Below are 16,345 nucleotides of genomic sequence, written 5' to 3' on the forward strand. Positions count from 1 at the left end.
AGCTCTAATAAGTAGATATAGTTCAGCTACTACAAAATTTCCCCAATTCTGTGACCATGAGCTGCAGCATCTCTCTAGTATTTTAGAAAAATAAAAAAGTCAAGCAGCTAAAAAAAACTCAAATCCAAGCTCCTTCATAAGCTGGTTGCAGTGTTTTCTCTTTGGCTTCAAATCTTCATTGCAATAAGCAATGAAGATGATGTGATGATGTTTAACCCAAAGGAGAGAGAGAGAACTCCAGAGTACTGGTGAACTTCTGAGCACCATACAACCAAGCTGGTCAAGTTTCAAGTACAACTGTCAGGATCTTAAGCAGACTTCTCCCAGGGGAAAAACCCTAAACCCACATAGTACTTAATGCTGCAGAAAGAAGGCCTGAACTCTACTAAGGCTTAAGCATACTTAAATATTTTACTCACTTAAATTTTAGCACATATGGTTTAATTACTAAAAAGGAATATACTATGAAGAACAAGCACAGAACTCAAGTAAAATGACTTTTGTGAATTTTGGAACTGGAAATGCTCCTTTTACTGTTGAAGTGAGGGATTTTTCAAAATATAATGGCCAAGATCCAAGACAATTATCAGGCTTCGCTCTTGCGAGCTGAATCAAAGTGTGCATATCTATTTTTAAATGGCTGCATATACCAAATAGGGGTTCAGGTTTCTACTTCTTCTCTTCTCTGGGTCATGACTGAAATCCGCTTAAAGAACAGAGCCACTCCCTACTCCATTTCTGGAGAGAAGAAACAGATCCCTCCCCCAAATTTGAAAAATTACAATACATTCTACTGCTGGCAGCATTAACAGCTTTTTCCTCTTTCTCCCCAAACTTCTCCAGGACCCACTTGATGATAAGTGGAGCTCATCAGCTACTTCAACAATAATGTTCCAAGGAAAACTGCTATAAAAGATGCAAAATCTTTTTCCAGTTTTACAAACTGTGCAAGTGAGCCAAGCACTGGGGAAGAGCTGTTGGGCTGTGAAAGGCACACATTTTTTGGGGGTGGCTGTGGAGGGGGGTAGATCTTTCCAATAACCACCCTGATAGCCAAAGGACTGCAACAGGACAGCAAACTGCCCACATGGTTTCTTTTAAGTAACAAAATACAATGGGATTTAAGTGAAACTTGAATAAGTAAATAAGGAAACCCACTCTAGGATCTTATTCACATTCTTTCCAGATGTGCTTGTAAACAAGAAACAGAGACACTAGGTGTGCCATTATAGCAAAATTTTATTTTTGTTGCAACGACCATGGATAGGGGCAGACATTTACCAGCAGCCTCAGGATGCAGATGACCATAAGCCCATCACTGTTCTCCCAGCACTTCCACACTTACACATTTTGACTGTTTCTAAAACAAGTGTTAACAATATCTGCTTTCAATCAGCAGCATGGGAACAAAAAAAAAATAGGAAAGCTTTAATGAAATCCAATATGAGCATTTTGCTTTTATTAACAGAGGAAGTCAATGCCTATACTGATTCTAAGGCCTGGTCATTAGCACTGACTCCAAATGTAAGAACTTTGCATCAAGCACAACCATGGCTGTGGCTCCTGGTAGGTTAATTATACTGGGAAAGCCAGCACAAAGTTCCAGTATCTATGCTACAATTTGCCACCCCTCAGTTGTAGCAACCAGTTAACTAGATCACTGAAGTGAAACCCACTACAACCAAAAAGCAATCCCCTAAAGGTTTTAGTTTTTTAAATCTGGGTTTTTTTAGCATGATCTAACACTTCCAGCAGCAAAGAATGATGGCAGCAAGTGCAGGAGCTACAGGATGACAGGACCAAGAACTTCTTGAGCTAGCTTATCATAGAGAACACCTACCTGCAGCCACAGGGGGTCAGCCAGCTGCAGCACACCAGTACAATTGGCATAAGACAGCTTTACTGAAGAAAACTGCAAGAGCTGTACCTTAAGAGTACCCAGCATAACATGGTAACAGATAGGGTATCTCAGTTGTTCAGAACTAGTCTAACTTGAGTGCACATTAGCTATGGCCTTCTATTACAGGCTGGCTCCACTTCCAGAGGCAACCGCTCCAATGGCTTGCTGCCAAAGAAAGGCAATGGCTTACTTTCTTTTTTCCCCACCCTCATGTTTCCACTGAAAGCCCACCCCCTCCTTTGGCACTTCCAGAAAGGACTATTTCAGTACCTTGGGAGGTAGAAGAACTGCACAGCCCTATCCAGGTTTGCTGCTGAGTTTAGAGAGCCAAAGCAGCTGACAGAGGAGTCCAGCAAGGGCACTGATGGGAAAAGATCAATGGTGAAAATGTTTTTACAAACAGGGCTAAGACTGGGGGAGGACAGAGGCAGTTTCAACAACTCACATTTTCTCCCCACAGTAACCAGGCCACTTCATTAGCATTTATCTTACCTATCTGTCTGTTCAAGACTAGCTTGAACATGGAGACATAAATGTTATTTATTCTCTTAACAAAGTCTACTTCAAGGAAGCATGCACTGGCATAGAAAATATAGTGCAATTTTCCAAATGCATGAATGGGAAAATAGACAAGAATTGCAAGACCAAGCTACTGTCCTGCACTCGCTTGTGTCTCACGGGTATATGTCAAAAGCCAAGAGATTGCTGGGTTTCCTCAGATCATTTTGGGATTGCCCTGGTTTTGGCTGGGATAGAATTTTCTTCCTAGTAGCTGGTATAATGCTCTGTTTTGGATTTCGGATGAGAATAATGTTGATAACACACTGATGTTTTAGTTGCTGCTAAGTAGTGCTTACACTAGTCAAGGACTTTTCAGCTTCCCATGCTCTACTGCCTGAGAAGGCTGGAGATGCACAAGAAGCTGGGAGGGGGCACAGCCAGGACAGCTGACCCAAACTGGCCAAAGGGATATTCCATACCATGACATCATGCTCAGCATATAAACTAGGGGAAAGCTGGCCAGGGGGACACTGCTCAGGGACTGGTCGGTGGGTGGGTGCACAATTGCACTGTGCATCACTTGCTTTGTATATTCTACTATTACTACTACTGTTTTATTTTACTTCAATTATTAAAGTGTTCTTATCTCAACCCATGAGCTTTCTCACTTCTACTCTTCTGATCCTCTCCCCCATCTTACCAAGGGCAGAGTGAACGAGCGGCTGTGTGGTACTCAGTTGCCAGCTGGGGTTAAACCACCACAGGGATAAAGAAAGATACCAAATACCACAAAAGTCACATACCCCAAGTTGTCACTGTGATCAGTTAAAGCCACTGTCCTCAATCTGATGCCATATGCCCTTGCAATTAGCATTAGAAGATGTAAAACTGTACTAATGCAGCAAAATGAGATTCTGGTGCACAGGTGAACAAAAGCCCCCTCCAAGTTCTGCAGCATGCTCAAGGGGGTGTTACTGGCAAATTGTCAAGGGGTAAAAATACCAAATGAACACATCTCAGATCAATGATTATTAATACCAACTGTTACTGAATCAACCAACTGATCTAGAACAAAGAGGAGTACACAATCTTTTAGCTGTCATAAGACTGGAATGGCACAGATGCAGTCTGATTCAACTTAAAGCCTGCTTCTACAGTTTAATTTACTCAAATTTGTGAAACACTGACATTTTTGTTAGCTTATACCAGAACAACATTTTGTGGTATGTGGCTGCAGCGTTTAGAACCACTACAAAGAGCCCTCAAGAACAATTTACATCAAACCACAGCCTCTGTTACACAGGACTCCAGTTTCGTAGCAAGGATTTTTTAAAGCCTTAATCACCTTGAAATCACCATGTAAGAGTAAGTAATTCCTTAGATATTTAACCATTGAATGTATTTATTTAACCCTCATCAATATCTCTGAAGAAGCAGACAGAGTCCTTGAATAATTGATTAAAAATACCAAGGATGACAAGTACATATGGTCCTTGCTGCTACGGGCAACCCTTGACCTACAGACTCTTCCAGATGTTGAAAGAAACTTCTCTCATCAGTTCTCTACAGAAGCCACTTGACTTACACTTAAGGACAAGCAAGCAGAGAAGGCTTTATTTCAAATGTGTGAGAGCCACAAAGGCCTCACTCAACCAAGTCAGCCATTTTGATAAAACAACAAAAAAACCCCAAACAAACAAAAACACCTCCAAAACCACACCCTATCCTAGCATGATGCAGACATCAGGGTAAAGGCACATTTGTAATTACAACAACTATATAATAACAACTGTGGTGAGCAGTAGCTCATAGAAAGCACAGTTCACACTTCAAGGCATCATCTCAACTGTCCAAAGCTAGTGGGGAAATCATGGGCTTTGAGATTTTTTTTTTTCCTCTGTTAAGCACAAACTATTCACAATTATGAGTTAAAACGTGTATGAACTTCAAAAAATTTTAGAACAGAAAAGCTCAAAAGTCATTTTTCTTCTACTTTTCAGGCAATATATCTGTTCAGGTTTAGACATAGGTCATGAATGCTAAGAGAAACTTAGGCCCAGAGTTTCTGGATTTTATTTATAATCCAAAACAACCTTAAGCACGAAAAGTCTATTTCCATGATTTGCAAGCCTTTAAGAAGCATTTCCATTTATTTCTGGAGAAGAGTTTGGCATTACAAGGAAGGCGGTAACCCTCTCCCACCTTCCATGCACACATCTATGGGCAGCTTCTTACATGTTTAAAAAAGCCACTGTTAAAAGTTAACACTGTTAAATAAAATTAAATAAAAAGGTACAAAAAAAAGCAAAACAGTTTGCAGTGCCCTTCACATAAAATTTAGTAAATCTTTCAAAGATGATTTGGAATGGTTTTTTATTTAGAACATTTCTAATTAAAATCTTATTATTTGGGAGAATTCAAAACTACTTTTAAAAAAAAAAGGTAAAGGTAAGAATATAGTTCTCCATACTTTTACATAAAACCCCCTCAAAACAATGAAGTCCATACAGAATGAATTCAAAAGTACAGAGTTAAGAGCTCAAGACTTTCTTACTTGTTTTTTTAGTATTAAGTGGTACTTCCAACAATAACAGAAGAAAACAGGCTGTCATGTCTCAGTAATTCACTGAAGCAGCAAATGGTTCTGCAGTCCATCCCCCCCATCATTATTGTCAACTATTGACATTACTGTCAACTACATTACTGTTTTATGCATTTGTGTTTCTGTTGCCACCTCTCTCCGACTGCAGTGTTAGCAGTCACACAGCACATCCCAAATACTTGCACAACACAACTCTGGTTGAGAGTTGAGGAACTGCATCTAACAGCACAGGGCCAGAAAGATTGGGAAATTACTTTTGTGTTCACACACAGGCTACATTTTCTTAACTGAAGAGATGACTATCACTTGAGGCAGTAACAGTAAAATCAAAGTGAACACATGTCCTTTGACTCCTTGACTACACTTAACATCAGAACTTTACACCAACCATAGAAACATTATCGGAAAAGCCCCATGGGACTTCAAACTGCTGACAGCATTTCTAAGAGGTATTTGCAAATTCTACACACATCACGGCAATAGTCTAATTAATGCCAGTCACAGTTAGAAACATAATGCATATCATAGCCAGCTTGCTTCCTTCGTTCTCCACATAACACATCTTAGAAAAGTAAGAATTATGGAGGGTATAAAAGATGTTCTGAAATAGTTAAAACATAGTAGCTTTAAGAACGCGTCCAAATTTAAAGAGTGAACCGTACCTGTGGTTTTAATATGAATACCCAGGATTTTCATTGTTACACTAAAGAAGGTGTTTCATTTTTTATGATTTTCCCTCTCAGCATTTCATGAATCCACTGCCATCAGCACCTGCTTGTATAAGAATCACAGGGCAAAAGCAATAAGTGATATGGGTTTAAAAAAAAGGAAGCTACTTCACTCACAAAAAAACCTGGCAAGGGAAGAATGAGGCATGGTACAGCTCCTAAGAAAATCTACTTGCAGCTTTCAAAGGAAACATTTTTACAAAGCTTACATTATCCCAGGATCCATTTTCTAAACCACTAAGTGTAGCTTTTTAGCACACGCACTTCAAGACAAGGTCATTGGATCAGTAACATCCATCTGACAGAAGGATCAAAAATCTAAGTCATCCAAATCTATACATGGCATACGTACACATACATATGATGAACACTGCCAACATAATTGGCATTTATCCAAAAAGTTGAAGTGGCAGAGTGGTGACTGTACATCCTTCCAATTGACAGAACAATAATTAACCTAAAACTGCAGTTTTTCTCAGACCACACTTCAACTTTCATGTCAGTTACTAAAGAACAGTAGTCACAGCTGAACTGCTGCAAAGCCACTTGGACTAATTCCATCTCTGACTCCTTTTTGTTCTTTTCAGGTGTATACCTCCTCAAATCCCCCACCTCTCCTTCAGGTAAGGGCACATAATTTCCCCTTATCTCAGATCAACTTACCACTGCATTCCTCCTACCCTCAGCCAAGATCACACGTGACTACCTGAACAGAGCTGGTTTGCCTTCTGCACCTGCAGGCCCACATCTAGAGAAACAGCTACAGATGAACACCAAAACAGTCTGGACACCAAAGCAGAGAAAGATGACTGAGAAAGACACAGTTTGACACACACACAGCTGGCAGCAAAGCTATATATGTGCTTTTTGCTTCTTCCTGTGCATAAGAAATCTGGGAGGATCCTGTGATCTCTCCCCCTCTGCCTTAGAAAGCTGCATCTATTAACAAAGAACATTACACCTTCCCAAATGTTTCATCATCTTCTCCATTAGAACGAGACACTTAAGCAAGCAGGTCCCTTTGTCTGTTACTTCCAAACAACTAATAAAATGGGAAGAGGCTTACTGCAGGATGCAGAATCCTCAAGTCTAACAGCTTCCTCCCCTCTTTTCCCTTTTTGGGTACTGTGGCAAACTTTTATCTTGACACTACCTTCTGTATATGTTTTCCTCTGAGACTTGCTGTTAAGCCAAATGAACACACTTACACAGGAAAATTTAGTAACTCAACACCCTTAAAAGCAGTTATGAACAAGACCATCATAAGTTGTACAGCAGCGTTGAAACTAAGGAGCATCAGCTCCACATCTGGCAACAGCCACGTGACATCGCATGCTGTTGGGACATTCAACAGTGTCATGTGAGCCCAGAATCCCGACACACACTCCGAAAGCAGAGTGCAACAGTTTAAAAGGCTGCTCAGCATATAAAGGGGAAGTATTATAAATAGCTGTAAAGTTACCTGGAAAGTTAAGTTCCCTTCTTGTTTAGCAATGCCTTCCTTGGCTAGAACTGCTCACCCACCCCCTCTCCTGTGAATGGGGATTCACACAGTTCACTCTACTAAGCTTGGACTGAGACCTTTTGCCTTACACACCAGCCGAATGCTGCAAAGTTTTAGATGTAATTTTTAAACTAGGAAGCACTACAATACAAAAAAATGAGCATTATTCAGTTCTACTCTAAATGTCTAAATCAGTGCCTTATTCTCCAGTTTTTCTCAAAACATTTGTAGAAAGGCAATTTTTTTTTTTTTAAGATTATTAGTGAAATAGTGGCCTGGCAATATGCTATCCTTTCCTTAAAAAAGGACATACTATAAAAAATTGATGTGTTTGTAAGTAGTAATCTACATGGTATACTGCCACCTTTTACACAGTAATGCACAAAGTAAAAGAGTTCTTCTGGATTTAGATGGTTCTGATGAATGGTATCTTGTATAAAACATCCAGCATCAGCCTGGTTGCCTAAATCTAAATAATTTCAGTCCCATCAGATGATTAAAGAAAAATTCCTTTCCCATTGCACTGGAAAGAGCACAAAACCTTTGCTCTTTGTTTCAAAAATAGGTTTTTATATTAGCTTTTTTTCCCTTTTTTTCAACAGGACCAGCGTTTCAGAAAACATCAGAAAAGATATAGTGTGCTCTCACAAATGGCATATGTATTTCACTCTGGCTAATTCCTTTCCATTAACAGGCTAGTCTGAGGCCAACAGAAGTAGTTTCTGCTGACTGGAAACAATGGTTCATCCTTTCAGACAAGCAGCACTTCTTCATCAGAAGTAGGGATATAGATTCTGAAGGAAAACACATGGTTGTTGAGCACCGTTGTAACATCCTACAAAATAAGGTGAGAATTTCTCACCCAAGTTTCACAGTACACATTATATATGGCAGCACTTTCTTGTCCACACCAGAACAGAGGGAATCTTTCCATCCTCCAAAGTCTTTTGAAGACTGGTAAGTCTCTCCTGTTAGTGACAGGATCTATCCTTCCCCTACAGTCTGAGGGTGGGATTTCCAATTCTGTAGGTCTAGGTTCAGCAAAACAAAACCTAGTCAAAATGTATAATCAAGATCCTTGACCTGTGACCTGTAATGCAATACTACCTGCTTTCCAGGAAGTCATTTTATGCTCCCCTATATGCTTTAAAAGGCAACTGCTGGAAATGCAACTATCCACATGTGCTTGAAGGCCTTCGATTAACCTTTAATTAACATTTTTAACTACACAAGAATATTTTATAAGTGACAACTTGCAATGAATTGTCTATTATCACTCAAAAAGAGATCCCAAAATGAAAGGCTGGTAGCTCCTTACTGAACCTTCAGGCTAGAAAGTCCCAACTGAAACTATTTTTACATACTTTTGGTAATGTTTAAGAATTTGCAATACCATCACCCCATATTAATTTTTATTTAGCAAGTTCAAATCTTGGGTTATCAAATTACCTAAGAGGAGTCTTCCACTGGATAAGACTGACTTCAAAAATCCAAACAGCTGGGATCCCTAATAGGGTCAGCCCTTAAGTTAACACCAAACACACAGTCCTCAAATCAGAAAGGTCCAGGCAGGCATGCAAGTTGTACTACTAAGATTTCTCAAAGGAAAAAAGCCTCTTAGGTCAAGATAGAAACTTTTAAGACAATTCAAAACAAAAGTCTTGTCTCTCTCTTTCTTCCTCAAACTTTTCCAATCCCTTCCAGTTCAAAGGGCTAGGTATTGTGCAGCACAAGAATTAAAGGTCTCATTCCAGTCCTCCAGTCAGAATTTTTGTCTATACATTTTCTCTTCAGAAGACTATTTGTTTAACAATTAAAGGAAAACCATGCAGCAGTTTCAGAGAAGAAATAACATGCACGCTTGCCTTTGAAAAAAGACCGTGGTTTTCTAAACAACTCCAGTATTGCAGTAAAGCTCAAAAATACGGTAAAGAAACTAGACATCAATTAAATAAAAATCCGTTACAATTTGGGTAAAAGCAAAATCAATTTCCAGCACAGACATTGACAAACATACACATTTTTTTTAGAGAGAGCTATAACCAGCTTGTAGTTCTACAACAGGATGCATAAAATAGTCCCATGAGCCATCTCACTCTGCCTGCTGACCCATGGGATTCTGCATACGCTCACATACAGTGGCAAAGTCCTTGAGCTCAAGTAAGACAAGCAACTTATAGTAAGAACTCTGAAAGCAGAAAATCCCCTGGTTTGGGAGAAACCTTGTAAGGGATAAAAGTAATGTGTTACTAAAGACTATCATACAAAATGCCATATGGGACACATACAACCTCAATAATGTTATTTCCCGGTGTCAACATGTCATTTATCCCCCTAATGACTCTACTGCCATTTACACCACCACTTCGATCTGACCTAAATACAGGCTGCTGCTGAAAAGATAAGTCACCCTCCCTTTCCCTACACTACCATCCTGTTGCAGCAACTGAGCAAAATGAGGGAATTGATCAGTATGGACCACTTCACAGGAGGCTGGGTGGGAAGGATGAAAAGGAAAAAAAAGAAAGACCAAGCCATCTTTAGCTACATGATTTCTAACACCCAACTCAATGCAAGCTGGAGGCACACAGAAGTGTGAGCATCCCTGCCAGCCAACTCTCGTATTAGCCTGAAGCAATCACAAAACCATGGCCTAAGGAAGCTGCACTGAGAAGAACTGCAGGCACAAGTCTGCTACAACCACGCCACTGGTAACTTCTGAGCCTGATGCCTGTTTCCAACCAAACGTGACTGAGAAGCTTGATTCTCTTAGATATGGAAGTTCCTACAAGTTTTGTGAAAACAGATCATCACGTAAAGAAACGAGACTTTGTACTCTACCATTCAGTGCTATTAGTTATAGTGTGAGCTCCCAACTTACTAGGTGCCAGAGAACTAGGAAGAGGAGAAAAAAAAGGCAATGAAGGACGGAAAACCCCCATTTAGAACTTGGGTCTTTTTCAATATCAAATTCAACCAAACACAAGACAGATGCATTAAAAAGCAGGCTCCCTTAGTATTACAGTATGGGGGGGGGGGGGGGGGGGGGAATACACAGGTCGGAAAGATGCATACCAAAACTTACTATAAAAAAAAAAAAAAGGAATGAATCCAAGGGCAAAAAGGAATTAGGTGAGAGATGTAGTAAGCTGAGATTGTTAAGTGTTATTCAACAGTCCTCCGTGTTTGGCAATGAGGTTTTTTTGTAGACTCTAATAAGCTCACTAAATATTTGACAGCATATTAAGAAAACATTTGTGTCTAACTGAAACAGCAAGTTGTTTCTGCTGTAGTATATTACAAGTACCATCACTTCAAAATAAACTGTAATTCATCAGCATTTTATTCTCCTTGAAGTCTAAGATGAAAGGTATTGGGGTCCAGGGTTAAGCATCCTCATCTTGGGTGGTAAACTAGGCCCTGAGGCTCTGTGACATTAGATAACCAAAGGAAGATATATTTTTTTAAAATATATAATCAAGTTTTTGATACAAAAAATGCCAAGTAACAACACAAAAATCTGCAGTTTTAGAGAACAAATTCCACTTCTTTCCTGCAATCTTCTCCAAAAAGAGAAAACAGAAGTTTTGCTTCACTAGAATCCAGATAAGTTTAAACAAAATATTTTTACAACACTCATACACTTTATGTTCTGTAGAAGAATGCAAGTTTTAGCTATTAAAGCTATGTAGTAAGACACAAAGATACCCAGTTTAAATGTATAGGTAATAAATATTTTGGAAGACTCTACTAATGTGAACCAAAGAAAAGACTTTCAGTAGTCTGTCCCATCAGTAGGGCTTGAAAGGGCACAATCGTTTCATATTAGAAATGCTTATGTAAATATTCACATAAAACAAAATACTGACCCAACCCAGAATCCTGATATACCTGTAGCAGCTTCAGAATGATTAACCTTGATGGGTAACTGGCATTAATAATACACAGAGCAGTGCAGCAGTTTTTGACATTTGTTACTCCTGCCACCCATAGAAATTATGCTTCGTTAACATCAAAGACCTTTCATTGACTGCTTGCTGTCATCCCTGCTATTTACAGTCCTAACAGGTCAAACACCTTCCTCTCTCAAGTCCTAATTTGAGATTTGATGCAAGCCTACCTCTGCTAGTATAAGCAAAAGCCACCTCCTGCCTGCCTCAGGCTGTCACCCCCACCCCATACCATCCTCTCCCTTGTGGAGAGTTTACACCACTGTCCATGCCAAAAAGTGGGTAATCAAACTACAAGAAAATTAAGTGCTATATATGTGGAAAATTACTTTCGTATACCAAAAGATTTCATCCTATGCCTGATATAAAAGAAAAATAACCAAAAGTTAGAAATATATCTTCTTAAGAGGGAGAGACTTGTGCTGAAAGATGTCATTATTTTCAGAAATAATGATGACCAAATTGACATAGAAAAAAAAACTTAGCCAGTCACATTATTTATCCTCAAATAAAAAGGCTTAATCAACTTATGTTCTCATGTTCTAGTGAAAAGGAAAAATATTTGGAATAGAAACAGTATTTCTACAGTGTTTAAGTGCCTGACAAATATTTGCACATCTTTGGTTTATAGAGAATTCGGGGCTAAACTGACCAAACCCTCTCTTTTGAAGGCAGAAAAAGGCACCTACCACCCTGGATAGTTTGTATTTAAAAAAAGCGTATCTTCTGGAGATGCCGAATAAATTTCAGCTATGTTACCTACCTTAATCACACCTGTATTTTAATACTGCACAACCTTAACAAATATTTAAAGATTGCTAGTAGGTAGTGAAATGTTATTATTTCCATTCTATAAAATGGGAAGCCACAGGCAAGAGATTAAATGCTCACAAAAAAAAAACCTTTTAAGTGACCAAAGAAATGCAGTTATGTCTCCAACTGCTGACCAGCTCTACTACCCTTAGGTCACGCTTCTTCTACCTCTTTGCTTGAACTTTTCTTTTCCATTCAACCAGTAAATACCATTACAGCATGCAACAGAGTACACGCTGAAACGTCAGAATTCCAGAAGCGTAACATCTAGCAATGGTCAATATTAAGAACAAACTTTTAGCAGTATAAGATACAAATGTTTTAGAAGCCAAGAACAACAGTAATAACAAACAGTATTTATTTTCTAATTGTCTCAAAGCAAGGACTTGCTAATTATGATCAAGTGAATCAAGACTAGACAAATCCAATAAAAGCATTATACAAAAATTGGTGCATTCAAGTCCTAAAGTTTACATTGAGCAAAGCTAAACCTAAAGTGCTGCTACATCAGACCCAGCATATTTTAAATTGTTTACATTTACCATTTAAAATCTTTTTTGTTTTGGTTTTCCTACCAAGTGCTTAGCTAACATAATGAAAAGACAACAAGATCACTTTATCTCCCCTTCCACTCAGCACTATCAAGATTAATTTCATCACGCATATGGTGCTTTAAAATTTTAGTCTGTATTTTTAAGATGTTTTTAGTCTGACCTAGCATTTATGGTACCTTTGTTTTAAATCAGATATTAAGATTGTCCACGTTGCAACAGATGCACTAGCAGAACGCTGATATGGCACGAAAGGAAAGTCACAGTCTTATCTCAAAAAGGATAATACTCTCTGTAGCAAGAAAAACACAGCTTATATCTCCTCTGTAGCACCTTATATTACTGACCAATAAAAAAAGAATCAGATTGGTTTTTTCCTGAACCTTTGAGAGGACCCCCATACACAGATGTTTTGCATATACTGGTGATTTTCAATCAAAAAAGTTTAGGCCTGGCTGCACCCACCCAAAAATCAAGAGAACTGCAATAAAAGAAAATAACTTGCTGTAATAAAACAGAGGAAGTAGAGTGTTTCAATGGCTTCCTGTTGAGAAAAAAAATCTGCTTGAAGTACAGGGTAGCAAGCTATTAGCCCAATTTAAGCTAGAAATCTGAGAAGCCCTATCTAACTATTAGCCTGTTGAGAATTTAACAGTCTTATCAAGACAAAGCCATTGTTAAACTATGGAAAAATCTCCCTCATTTAATCCCTTGCTCTTCTGAAAGTTCAAATTACACCATCTCGTTTATATTTGTGAGGCCTTATACATTAAAACACCTACAGCATTAAAAGCATTTAGGCTGCCAACATATGTATGGTATCTAGTAATTTAAAAATGTCTTGCTGCAGCGCTGATTCCCATTAAAACTCCTCCTATCAAGCAGGAAACGATCCCTTTGCTACCCGAGTTTTGCACCAACCTAACAGTGAACGGCCAAACTAAAAAAAAAAAAAAAAAAAAAAAGTATTTTGCCAGTAAGAGCAGTTTTCAGAGAACCCCAAAACACGTGAAAGGGATGCTCAGCTCTCTGAGGCAAAGCTCACAGCGAAGGACTCGGCTCTGAAACAAGGGACTAGAGCACAATCTCTTGCACCTCTCCCCAGCCTCCTCCTCCTCCTCGCACAGCTACTTCCCGCACGTTACCCAGCGCAGAGCTTCGGAGGAAGGGCTTTTCCCTGCCGGCAGTTACACGGCTGTGAGACCCGGCACGGCTTTACGACCCACCCTAACCGCCGTGAAGGGGAAGCGGAGCTTCAGGACGGGACAAGGCTCCTGTTACACACCGCCTCGCTAGAGCCGGCGATCACTGGGAGCTGAGGAGAAAGCAGCGCCGCCTTCCCCCCACCCCGCGCCGGCAGGGAGAGGATGAGGGAGCGCCGGCCGCACAGGCGGCACGGCCCCAGCGGGTACCCGCTCTCCGCGGCGCCCCGGGGCTGGGCCGGGCGCAAGCCACCGTCCTTCCGGACGCCCCGCAGGGCCGGCAGGGGAGCAGGGCCCAGCCCGGCCGCCACAGAAGAAGCGCGAAACGCGCGTCCCGGGACCAGCTCCCCAGCCTGCTCGCCGCCACCGCCGCCGCCCAGGCCAGCCGCCCCCCGCCGCTGGCCCCGCACTCACCCGGGCGCGATGACCTGTCCGGGCCGCGCACACAGCTCCCGCACCACGCCGGGCCGCTCCGCTTTCAGCTTGCGCTCGGGGCCGGCCCGCTGCGGCCGGGTGCTGGCGCCGCTAGCGGTAGGCGGCGGGGCGGCGGGGCCGGCGGCGGCGGGGCGCGGGGCGGGCGGCAGAGGGGCGCAGAGCGCCAGCACCGACCCGATCTGCACCGCCGCCCCCAACGACACCTTCCACTCCAGCAGCCGCAGCGGCCGCGGGCCCGGCGCCCGGATCTCCGTGATCACCCCCGCCGGGCCCTCCGCGCCGGGCCCGCCGGCCCTCTCCGCCGGCCCCTCCATCGTCCCGGCCGGGGAGGGTGTCGCTATGGCAACGCCCGCGCCGCCGCCGCTGGCCCGGCAGTGGGGCCGGAGCCTGGCGCTACCGCCGGGAGGTTGGGGGGGGTGCAGGGGCACCCCACTAGTCGCCGGCAGCGCCGACAGGCAGCGAGGTCACGGCCCCTCTGCGCAGGCGCCGGACACTGGGCGTCCGGCCGGGCTTAAAGGCACAGGCGCGCCCAGCTCGCCCCGCGGAGGCGGCGCGGGAGGGGAGGTGGCGGGGGCGGGGCGGGGCTGAGGCGAGGACGGTGGAGGAGGAGGAGAGAGGAGGGGGGAGGGGGAGGGGAAGGGGAAGGGGGAGGTGGCCCCCGCCCGCGCCGTCCTGCTCCGGCGGGGGGAAAGCGACGCGCCCCTCCCCCACCCCAATCACGTTTCCGCATCCGCGCGCGGCCTCACCTGCCCCAGCGCGTGGGGCGAGCTGCAGGGGCGCGCGCGAGCGAGAACTACGGCTCCCGGCAGGCGGTGCGCGGGGCGGCCTACCAGCCCCAGCGTGCCCCGCGCGTCCCCCGCCCCGAGGCGCGGGAAGCGGTCGCTCGGGGGCGGGACGCGCGGGGCACGCTGGGCGCTGTAGTTCTCCCTTGCGGCGGGGATCGGGAAACGTGGCGGCGCGGGCGGGGCCGTCGGGGCTCCTGAGGCCCAGCCGCTGCGGAGCCCGCGGCGGCTCCGCGCTGCTGTCCGCCCTCCCCCCGGGTCCGGGGGGGAGGCGGGGAAGGGGCGCGCCTCTGCTTGGCGTAGCGGTCGCCTGCCCCGGGCGGAGGCCGCGGCCGCTAGGCTATAGCCCAGTCCCGTTGCGCGGTGCGTTGGGCGGGCAGGGAGGAGGAGCAGGGGGTGCCCGGCAGACCTGAGCTCAGAGACGGACTAGTACGAGCACGTGCTGCCTGCTCCTGCGCAGGCAAACCCTAACAGGGACGTCCCCACTGTTTTCCACAAGGCCAACAGGGCTGACTACAGCTGACGTCTGAGCTGTTCTAGGGGCTTGCGTGCATCTCCACCAAGAGAGGCTGCGGGCATGCTTCCCACCCGCCACAGCCACGTTACAGAGCACAGTGATCTCTTCACATGCCAGGGAGGGAAGCCACGTGCAGTGTGCCAAGCCTCGTGCAGCGTGCCAAGGAGGGATGAGATGCCATAAGCATCCCTGGGAACGCACGACTACCTCAGCATCTCTAGCACTTGCATAGCAAGTACACCAAATCTTTGTTCCTCGTTGGCAGTCCTAGAGTTAACATGTCTGGACCTAGGAGCTCAGAGCAGCAGGCACAAGGGGCTTCACAAGAGGTCTTTTCAGGGAGTGTTTGACTGACTTGCTAGCAGCCAGGATTTTGGCAGGGAGAAGCCGATGTGGACAGGAAAGCCTGACAGCGCAGTCTATCGGTAGTCTGTAAACAGTAGGTTCTCCTGATGTTTTTCCTCCTAACTTGTCAGTAGAGATACCTTAAAACAAGAGCAGTGTGGACTGGTTGGGAATTTGGCCTGCAAGACATTGCTGTGAACTTCATGACAAGATTGGGTTGTGAGGCAGCCACCATCACCAACAACCAGAGACAGGGAAATTCTTGAATGAAAGTTGCCATATCAGCTCCTTGTACACAGGCATAATGACACATTGCATGATCACATACGTTTTCTAGATCCCTTTCTCATACAATGAACTGAAGGGAGCTGCTTTTTGAAAAGCCTCAAGGTTACATAATAAAGGGGGCTGTTGACTGTATAGTCCTCCACTCATTTGCTAGAGAAGTTGGAAGGTATGTTATGAATGAGACTAACGAACTGTGAGAGGAATAGTTCAGTTTCATGGTGAAGGCA

The 16,345-nt window shown here is 43.7% G+C and overlaps 1 protein-coding gene across 7 annotated transcripts in view; it reads right to left on the reverse strand.

The window, feature by feature from the left end:
• The window catches only part of CTDP1 (CTD phosphatase subunit 1), a 125,567-nt gene extending 110,864 nt beyond the window's left edge, over positions 1-14,703 (reverse strand). For 4 of the 7 annotated variants that reach the window (XR_012774293.1, XM_075493643.1, XM_075493642.1 and 1 more), the window contains exon 1: positions 14,166-14,702. Coding sequence is in view for 6 of the 7 variants with exons in the window: in XM_075493643.1 (XP_075349758.1) it covers positions 14,166-14,500 (335 nt within the window). In the remaining variant the exon portion in view is untranslated. Of the gene's footprint in view, positions 1-14,165 lie in introns of all 7 variants that reach the window. The other 3 variants (XM_075493639.1, XM_075493644.1, XM_075493640.1) reach the window with 2 other exon arrangements.
• Positions 14,704-16,345: the final 1,642 nt, after the last annotated feature.

The sequence above is a fragment of the Mycteria americana genome, chromosome 2, assembly GCF_035582795.1.
Source record: "Mycteria americana isolate JAX WOST 10 ecotype Jacksonville Zoo and Gardens chromosome 2, USCA_MyAme_1.0, whole genome shotgun sequence".
NCBI lineage: Eukaryota > Metazoa > Chordata > Aves > Ciconiiformes > Ciconiidae > Mycteria > Mycteria americana.